Here is a 9,326-nt window from a genome sequence, read left to right on the forward strand (position 1 = left end):
AGCTACAATTCTCACACTCCCACCGCCGATATACTCTGCCTGTTGTACCTATACCGGTACTGCTTACCTCTGTGACTTAGACCAGGTCGGGTAGATATATATAATATATATATTACCGGTACCAAACTCGCCTTTTCAACTTACCCCAATCTGCATTGAGCCCAAAGGAAAAAGTAAAAAAAACTCGGATTATTCCCTTTCAACCTAGTATTGCCATCAAGCTTGGCTGCATTGGTTTTGGCCCCGTTCGATATTTTGCGTTGTTGAGGATTTTTCTGTCGTGATAGGTAGGGCCTTGTCTTCATGTATACTCGAGTAAGTGCGCTCCTTATCGAGTCCTCTGGGGGAGGGGGGGGAAGGGTTATCTTTAGACGCATGGAAAAAGTACCGACACGGCGGGGCCAAGACGAGGAGTGCTTTTTTTCTTTCCCTCTTCTAGGTGCTAATGTTAATGGGACCCCGGATGGGGAGAGGAAGGGCTGTTGGGGGGGGGGCCTTAGGGTTGCCCGTACATATGTACCGGTATCGTGAGTTATATGCCGTAGGTTAGGAAGGAACGAGCAGACTTTCGGTAAGCCAGAGGCATGGGTGGGCTCCGTCACCCAAGTGACCAATGGGTACGGTACTTATTTAGTTTTGTCTCACTGTATTTCATTCGAATCCTTACATTGGAGCCAGCAGTTTTGCCGCAGCATTCTTTTACTGAAGGTGAGTTTGTTTTGACGTTTCTTCCACAGTTGTTGCGGTTTGCGTGCGTGTCTGCAAGCCTGCAAGCCTGCCTGCCTGCCTGCCTGTCTGCCCGCCCGCTGCTTCTTCTGGTGCTTGCGCCCCGGGCTTCTTCCATCTGGTTGGGTGCGCTCTGGGGTGGGCCTTGGGGAGGGAAGCATGACCAAATCATGAATTACCCTGCTTTTGACCGGACAAGGTAATTTCTCGATTGGACCATACCAAATATGGTTAGGTCACGTCACCTGGTTAGAACGTTTTGGAGCTAAAATGTGGATGTGAAGCAGAGCAACAGAGGGAAAAGGATGAAGGAGAAAGGAGCAGGCATGGTGGCAGCTCGCCCTGTGTCTGGCTGGCTGTGACTGATCAGTGCTTGTGTCTTCCGAATTATTATTACATTAGTCCTATCCTAATGCCATACCTACTTACATTTCTTACATTTATACATACTGTACCTCTTCATCTGTCCACGGTGGACTGTCTGTTGTCTCTGTTCTGCTCCCATTTCCTCTTCTCTTTCTCCTCTACTATTCAAGGAAGACAGGGAGGAAGGAAAGAAAGAAGGCCGTGAATTCACTGTTTCTGAAGGTGTGCATTTTATCCCCCTCGCCTTGCCTGTCTTCTGGATCTTGTTCTTCGTTCCTCAGTATCCACCCGTTCCTGCTACGGTACATGAGACAGTAAGCAGACAACGGGAATACAGGTACTGGAGGTTAGTCCGTCAGTAACGCTTCTTATCTAAAGTGTGTTCGCTACCCTTCGCTTGCTCGATTCCTCACCGCGCCTCCAATTATTTCCTCTCTTTCTTTGCTTTCTCTTCCCTTCTTTCCTTTCTTCTTTCTCTCCTCCTCCTCCCTCCTCCCGCTCCTCCCCGTCGTTGCGACTACACCTCTCCGCCCGCTCCCCTTCCCCCGTTGCTCTCGCTGTTTCCCTTACAACGGTACCCTATCACGCTCACGCACCGACTCGTCACCAGTGACCAGTCATCCATCATATCCTCTCTCTCCTCTCACTACTCCTCCCCTCTTCCCTCTTACCCACAATTTACCTATTCAAATAGAATAGCCCACTCGCTTCACAGCCCCACCAGCCATTCTACCCTTCCATCTTTTCTATTATACAATCATCTTCCCGCCTGCCGCGACATCTACCATTCTAAACTTGTTTCCGGTTATCTCCACTCTTTCGCTCGTCAACCGCTGCTCCGAGCCCAACGCTCCCTCTCGCCCAGTATATTCCACAAGCATCTATCTGCTCGACCAGATAGTAAGCTTCCGTCGTATGACACATAAGGTCGACGCCATCTTCTCAAACTTAGCCGCCACACCAACCTTACGGTAGCAGCTTCGAAGCTTGCTTGTTCTCGCCCAACCTCGACCTCGGATAAGGAACGATACGAGCTTATAGTTATGTCTTCACGACATCCGTCCTCGAGTGGGGGACCAACGCCGGATTCGCTGGTAGGGGATTTTAGAGTGGGCAAAGAAATTGGCAGAGGGTCTTTTGCTGTTGTGTTCAAGGGACACCATGTGGTGAGCTCCGCTCCATGCACTCCAACCCCCCCCTTCATCTTCCACACCAAGATTTCTTTTTGGGATCCTCTGCATCATCCGAGGAGCTAGGGGGAACCCTACCGTTATGGGTCTACTATAGCTGTGGTTACCCTTTGAGATGCGTCCCGACGAGCCCTCCTCATTTCATTTTACTGGTTCTTATTCGGCCCTGTGTCGGGCCTGTTTGAAACGTTGGGGGTCCGATGTCGTGACCCAATCATTGAATTGCGTGCTAACTTCTTGATTTTTTTTTTTATTCCGGTTAGAAAAATCCGAAATCACTAGCTGCTGTCAAGGTGGTACAACGAGGGAAGCTTAACCGAAAGCTTCTCGAAAACCTCGAGTCAGAAATCCAGATTCTTAAGAAACTGGATCACTCACATATTGTCGCCCTGAAGGATTGCAGCAAGAATGACAAATACATTTATATCGTCATGGAGTACTGCTCCGTCGGTGATTTGTCTGTCATAATCAAGAAGAGAGACAGACTGGAATCGCTACACCCCTCTTTGGAGCCCCTGATCAAGACCTATCCCCATGTTCCTGGAAGTGGGCTGCACGAGGTTGTCGCCAGGCATTTTATGAAGCAACTTGCCAGTGCACTTGAGTACCTAAGAAAATTCGGATTGGTTCATAGGGATGTAAAGCCACAAAACTTGTTATTAGATCCACCTGCCGGATATGATTCCAGGACCCCGGTAGCCCAAGGGGAATACGCTCCGGATGGCTCGCAGGCACTCGTCGGGCTTCCGTCACTGCCGATCCTCAAGCTTGCCGATTTTGGATTTGCTAGAAATCTACCCGCTGCCTCCTTGGCAGACACTTTATGTGGATCGCCGCTCTATATGGCGCCGGAAATTTTGAGATATGAGAAGTACGATGCTACTGCCGATTTGTGGTCTGTTGGAACTGTGCTCTATGAGATGGTAGTTGGAAAGCCACCGTTCAGGGCGCCAAACCATGTGGAGCTTTTGAGGAAAATTGAGACCAAAGGCGATACCATTGAGTTCCCTAGTTCGTGCACAGCAAGCGAGGAGATCAGAAGATTGATATGTAGTTTACTGAGGAGAAACCCCTTGGAGAGAATGTCATTCAAGGAGTTTTTCAGTCACCCTGTCATCACTGGGCCAATTCCTGGTGCCTCCATTGCCCTGGTTTCCGAGCCAATGAAGAAGGCAAGGAGTATGGATACTCCCAAAGCAAGCCCCACATCAATACAGAGGACCCCCTCTTTACGAGCACTGGGTGATGGGAGAGAGCTTGGAACCGACCGAGAAGGAAGGCGAACTCCTCAACAAACTCCTCCATCCCCACGGCTCCGACAGGCCGTAGAATCCTCCGCCCTTCCCTTTGCCCATACTAGCCCTATATCCGCAACCCCCCCTCTCAGATTAGCGGATGTTCGTAGGGCTACGACCCAAGGTGCCCAAGCACCACCGCTATCTCCATTATCAAGGCCCGCGATGGTAACTCATGCGACTGCGCCGGCCTGGCAGGAGCGCGTGGATAGCCGGAGGGCTGGAACTCCTATGGAGAGGGTGGCCAGTAGGGGCACAGACCCTTCACCCGGTAGCTCATTATTGGTTCAGCGAGAACGGGAACGGGAGCCGCAGAAGGATAGACATGCGAAGCGCAATTCGACTGCTCGCGAGATGCGTCCGCTCGAGGAGGAGCGAGTTGAGAAGGATTATGTTTTTGTGGATAAGCAGTTTGTCCAGGTCAATGCCTTTGCAGATGAGTTCGCCACTGTTAGGCGGAATGGTATGACCCCACCGTCACCTTCTTCGAGCGCTTTGTCACGTAGACCAACATCTGGGGGTCAAGGCGCCACAAATGCAATCGCTGTCACCGGCAGACGTCAGGATGGTGGATATCCAAGAAACTCGTATGAAAGACGGTATGGGCCTTCTCCTGGCTCTGCTCCTTCTCCCTCGCCGAGCTCGACTCGGTCTGCGCTTGCTAAGGCATTGGAGCTTGCCAACCTTCGTCTGTTTGGTGTTAGTATCTCACCTCCTCGTCATAGCCCACCTGGTGTGCAGTCACCATACCCCACGTACCCGAATAATCCCACTAGCATGGTTATGGTTCGCAATGAGGGTGGTCCATCGGATGACGATATGCAAGCTGTATACAACATTGAGGATGCTGCCAGCAGGAGCGATGTTGTTTACAATTTTGCTGAGGTTAAGCTTGCGCAATTGATACCTGCTGTGCCAGCGCCTGTACATGGATTAGGGTTGCTCCCTCCATCAGCAAGCGAAGGGGACCTTGGACTTCCTGTTGAGCCTGCGCCGTCGAATGAGTTCGACCTTACCCCCGATGCGGTTGTTCAACTCGCGGAGGAAGCACTCGTATTGTATGTCAAAGCTCTTGGGATACTCGCGAAGGCTATGGATATTGCTGGGGCATGGTGGAATACCTCCAACAGGCGGAATAACCAAACATCACCAGCTATGTCAGCCGCGAGCATGAGAATGAACAATTGTGTGCAGTGGGTCCGCGACCGATTCAACGAGGTTCTTGAGAAGGCAGACTTTGTTAAGTGCAAATTGATCGAGGCTCAGAAATTGCTGCCATCAAGTCACCCGAGTCACCCTAATAATCAGAATGATGATAGCGATGGATCCTTGGATGCTAGTGGTGATAGAGTTGTGGTGACGCCTGGTGTCACCGCGGAGAAATTGATGTATGACCGCGCCCTTGAAATGAGTAGGGCAGCAGCAGTCAATGAATTGGTTGGGGACGACCTTAATGGATGTGAGGTAGCTTATGTTACATCAATCCGAATGCTGGAAGCGGTCTTGGAGAACGATTCTGTCGACCAAAATGATGGAGACGTCCGCATGGAGGAAGAAGATAGAATGATAGTCGAGAGCTGTGAGTGTTGGTTTAAAGCGCTTTTGTGACTTTCCTCAAATGAACTTTGGCGCTAATTGAGTCTAGATGTCTCAAGCATCCGCAAAAGACTCGTTTCCCTCAGGAAGAAGATGTCGGAGGTTTCCAAGCGGTCATCCGGCATCCATTCAATACCAAGCTCGCCTTTACAGCCGTCCTCGTCTCCCCTGATGGGGGTCTCTCCTAAGTAAAACCCGCGAGGTCGATTCACACCAGAGCATTGCGTCCCCTGCGCAGGAATCGTGAGGGACAGAGGACATCAAATCTCTGCACAGCGCTCGCGAGTTCTCTCTTTCTATCTACTTTTTTTGCATTGCAATGTCTATTTTGGGTTCTCAGACACTTTTCTTTTTTGTACGAGATTGCCGGTTTGTCGTATTTCTTTCGGGGGTTTCATTGGAGGATATGGTCGTGCGTTTTCGGCGTTTTTATCTGCGTGTTCGTTCTTTACTCATTGACCTTCCCAGGGCCGGGATTTCAACCTTGGCCAATTAAACTGGATGAAGACTATTTTATGATTTCTCACGATCTCTGTTTCTTCATGCATCAAGCACATTTCATATAACTTCATGAATGTTTTTTTATTTATTTACTCATATATTTATATTTCTTTGGGGGGAGGGGGTTGGCTGGTTAGTAGGGTCAGGTCGGTCACGGTCTTGGTTCGGTGGCGGCGGGGCATTACGAGATGGCAAACAGGATGAGCGGCTCTGGCCTTTTTGTATTCCAAGGTTCTTATTGTGTATGATTATGGCGTCTTGTTATGCTACAAAGTCATCTTTCTTCATCGAAAGGGATCTTTCTATGTTGGTTGTGTTTTTTCCCTTTTTCCCTTGCTTTCCCGCGGATCTCGAGCTTTACGGGGATGTCAGGGGGATGATGGTGGGAAGGGGCTGTGTTCATGGTCATTTGATGCGGCGCACTTTGGGCGAGGGCAGTTGATCATCCAACTCACGCCTTGTGGTTTTTGTACTTACTCTTCTGTACTGTACAGCAGTTACATTCCCAGCAGATTGGCGGCTTTTACTCTTTCTGGATCATGTATTCTAAATCCCTGGTTTCTGGGTTCTTTTTCATTCATTTGTTCTCATCTATTATTTATTTACTTCCTTCCATTTTCTCGGATCTCTGTGTGTCTTTCTGCTTTTGGTGTTTCATCCGTTCGGGATAGGCATCGGGTCGTTGGCGCATCGGTTTTTCCTTATTCCCTTTGCTTAGTCTTATTCACTCTCTGCTGTTCATTCGTAACTACGCACTTTATGTTTTTTTTTACATTTTTTTCTTTTCACAGGTCTTTCTCTGAGAAAAGGGAAAAGAGAAAAAAGAAAGAAAAAGGACGGTGTTCGGGAGATTGGGGATCATTGCGACATGGTGTTTGGAAAGTTTTGTTATATAATATCATGTTATTATTCCTTTTCCCTTTTTGTTGTCTTCCGTATTTTCATCTCTTGTTATTGATAATTCTTATTGGATGGAATTCGTGACCCATCACTTGGAGTTCAATACCTAAATTACCTACGAGTACTGTATCATGATACCAAGCGAAGTGAAGTTTGATACTGTGCAGCTAACACTGCCGGATTAGACTAAACAATCCACCTTTGTTCCCACATCCTTCCAAACATCCCTCCACACATCACATTCCCTCACCGCTCTCCTCTCCACACTACGAACGGACAAACTATGGCAACCTCTGCCGACTTCATAAGACTCGCCCAAACCCTCCCACCGCGACTAACCCGGTTCTTCGCCCGTTACCCCCCCAACACTGCCAACGACCTCGTCAAGAACCCGTTCAAGCCGACCATCCACCCAGTCACCAAGAAATGGCATAACCCCGTGTACTCGCTGCGCCGGCAGAAGGAATTAGTGCTGCTCGCGAGAGACCATGGTGTAGAGGATTTGTTGCCGCCGACGGTCAAGAAGACGGCGGTGAGGGAGAAGAGGGCCCTCGAGGGGCCAAAGATGAAGAAGATGATGTCACCGAAAGGGAGGGGGTGGGAGAGGACGCTCAAGGGGAGGTATGTATCCTTTTTCCATAGCAGGTTAGGAAAGGTGGAGAGGGGAGGCTAATTAAAACGGTGTACAGGTTGGAAATTCGGGAGAAGGCGATGCGTGGGATGCCGAATCTTATCGAGAGGTGGAGGAAAGCTGGACATGGAAGGGGATGGACAGAGTGGCCGAGGTAGACACGGATATATGGGTTGTGGGATGGTGTTGTACTTTAGAGGTGAAATTGGATATATACTCTCCTTTCCTGCGGGTAAATCGACCTTCCTTCTGGCAATTGGCGCAGGTGCTTTTCTCGTATCATAGAATTTATTTTTTCTTGTCGCGATACCGGTAGTAGTGATACAAGTATTATGATACGGGATTTGGAGGCTCTGCTGCCTGCCGTGATCGACGACGTCAACTCACCCGGCCAACCGGCGGCTCTCATGTTCCACACACCGAACAACAACCTGAAAAGCGCGGCTAGAGAATTCTCCAGCCTCTTCCACCTTCCTGCTAGATCAACCAGAACTCACAGCAATGGATAACTACCCCCTCGAAGCTCCCCCTCCCCCTCCGTCATCGCCGCCACCTCCGCCCCCTCCAGATTCCACGGTACCTCCTCCACCGCCAACTGAAGAACCTCCTCCACCACCACCCGTTGAACTACCTCCCCCACCCCCGCCGAAAGTTAAGCCAAAACCAACCCCTACCCGAGGTCCTCTATCTATCGAAGAGATACTAAAGAAGAAGAAAGAGGCGGATGAAGCTGCTAAAAGGGTTTATACTTTTCTCGCCCCTTGAATAAATACAAAGAGTTATGCTAACCTGCCTAGCCCAAATTCCTGCCAAAAGTAGAACGAGAAAAGATCGCGCTAGAAAAACGCCAGAAGGAGGTCGAAGACCGGCGGAAACGCGAAGAGACGGAACGGCGTGGTTGGTTGGAGGCTCAGAGTAATGGAGCCCGCGGCGGCGGTGGTAGCGGCAGCAGCGGTGGTGGCGCAGGTGGTGCACGAAGAGGAGGTGGAGGTGGAGGACCACCGACTGGCCCAAGAGGGCAACGTGAGCCCCCGACTGGGCCTGCCGCTATGAGGAATCAGCAAGGATTTCAGAGGGGTGGTGGTGGGAATAGAGGTCGGGGAGGAGATGGTGATATGGCGCCTCCGCCGCCACCGCCCGGAGAGAAGGGTGGTGATAAGAAGAAGGTCTCACTGGAAGCTGCTGGCGCTGCAGAGATTAGAAAGAGATACATGGGTATCGACCCGGACTCGAGTGCCCAAGCGAGCAAGAAAAAGCGGAGGAAGACGTCCGAGCGGAAGTTCACGTTCGAATGGGGGGCCGAGGAGGATACTTCTCCGGATTACAACCCTCTATACAACAATCGCGCTAAGGCGCACTTCTTCGGTCGCGGACGTCTAGGCGGGTTCGCGGAGACGGAGAAACCCACGGAGGGGTATGTGAAGGCCCTCGAGGCGCGTGGGGAGGACGAGAGGAGGAGAGCCAGGGAGATTCTGGAAATGGAGAGGAAGAAGAGGGAGGGTGCTAATTGGGTTGACAAGCATTGGTCTGAAAAGCCGCTTGAGGTGATGAAGGAGAGAGATTGGCGTATTTTTAAGGAGGACTTTAATATTGCTACGAGGGGAGGGGCGATTCCTAATCCTATGCGGTCCTGGCAGGAATCTGGGTTGCCAGAGAGACTACTTAGGATTGTTGGTGAGGTCGGGTATAAAGAGCCATCTGCAGTCCAGCGGGCTGCTATTCCCATTGCTCTCCAGAACAGAGATCTTATCGGTGTGGCTGTCACTGGTTCTGGCAAAACGGCCTCGTTCATTTTACCGCTACTCGTATACATTTCTGAGCTGCCGTCTCTAAGCGAAATGACCAAGAATGACGGACCATACGCTATTGTACTCGCGCCCACTCGTGAGCTGGCGCAGCAGATTGAGGTGGAGGCGAAGAAGTTTGCTACTCCTCTGGGGTTTACTTGTGTTAGTATTGTTGGTGGACATACTATTGAAGAACAGGCTTACAACCTCAGAGATGGCGCAGAAATAATTATTGCTACGCCCGGCAGATTGGTGGACTGTCTTGAGCGGAGGTTGTTGGTTCTTAGTCAGTGCTGTTATGTCATTATGGTATGCTCTACGTCTATATCTCTTC

General features: G+C 50.3%; 2 protein-coding genes, besides 2 other annotated features; both read left to right on the forward strand.

The window, feature by feature from the left end:
• The first annotated feature begins 1,290 nt into the window (after window positions 1–1,290).
• On the forward strand, window positions 1,291–6,685 carry GSTUM_00009922001 (uncharacterized protein). XM_002840977.2 has 8 exons: window positions 1,291–2,258; window positions 2,546–2,743; window positions 2,807–2,977; window positions 3,050–3,174; window positions 3,256–3,745; window positions 3,896–5,156; window positions 5,223–6,111; window positions 6,172–6,685. Exons 1-7 carry the CDS (start codon window positions 2,136–2,138, stop codon window positions 5,363–5,365), a joined length of 2,511 nt encoding a protein of 836 aa, XP_002841023.1. The 5' UTR covers window positions 1,291–2,135; the 3' UTR covers window positions 5,366–6,111; window positions 6,172–6,685.
• Window positions 6,686–6,793: 108 nt separating this feature from the next.
• Window positions 6,794–8,362, forward strand: GSTUM_00009923001 (uncharacterized protein). XM_002840978.2 has 3 exons: window positions 6,794–7,195; window positions 7,264–7,946; window positions 8,003–8,362. The coding sequence occupies exons 1-2, from the start codon at window positions 6,858–6,860 to the stop codon at window positions 7,361–7,363; spliced, it is 438 nt and encodes a 145-aa protein (XP_002841024.1). The 5' UTR covers window positions 6,794–6,857; the 3' UTR covers window positions 7,364–7,946; window positions 8,003–8,362.
• A 321-nt stretch (window positions 8,363–8,683) lies between these two features.
• Window positions 8,684–8,705: a sequence feature (Short protein (GSTUM_00009924001, CAZ85216.1) was converted to a misc_feature.).
• A 44-nt stretch (window positions 8,706–8,749) lies between these two features.
• Window positions 8,750–8,781: a sequence feature (Short protein (GSTUM_00009924001, CAZ85216.1) was converted to a misc_feature.).
• Window positions 8,782–9,326: the final 545 nt, after the last annotated feature.

This window comes from Tuber melanosporum (genome assembly GCF_000151645.1).
Source record: "Tuber melanosporum whole genome shotgun sequence assembly, scaffold_63, strain Mel28".
NCBI classification, from domain to species: Eukaryota; Fungi; Ascomycota; class Pezizomycetes; order Pezizales; family Tuberaceae; genus Tuber; species Tuber melanosporum.

What these genes read in the sequence shown, in the direction of transcription:
- GSTUM_00009923001 (XM_002840978.2), top strand. Translation starts at nt 6,858, where the DNA reads ATGGCAACCTCTGCCGACTTCATAAGACTCGCCCAAACCCTCCCACCG. An exon ending in GAGAGGACGCTCAAGGGGAG is followed by an intron (nt 7,196 to 7,263) that starts GTATGTATCCTT and finishes AACGGTGTACAG; the next exon opens with GTTGGAAATTCGGGAGAAGG.
- GSTUM_00009922001 (XM_002840977.2), top strand. Translation starts at nt 2,136, where the DNA reads ATGTCTTCACGACATCCGTCCTCGAGTGGGGGACCAACGCCGGATTCG. An exon ending in GATATGATTCCAGGACCCCG is followed by an intron (nt 2,978 to 3,049) that starts GTAGCCCAAGGG and finishes CCGATCCTCAAG; the next exon opens with CTTGCCGATTTTGGATTTGC. An exon ending in TACGATGCTACTGCCGATTT is followed by an intron (nt 3,175 to 3,255) that starts GTGGTCTGTTGG and finishes GGAGCTTTTGAG; the next exon opens with GAAAATTGAGACCAAAGGCG.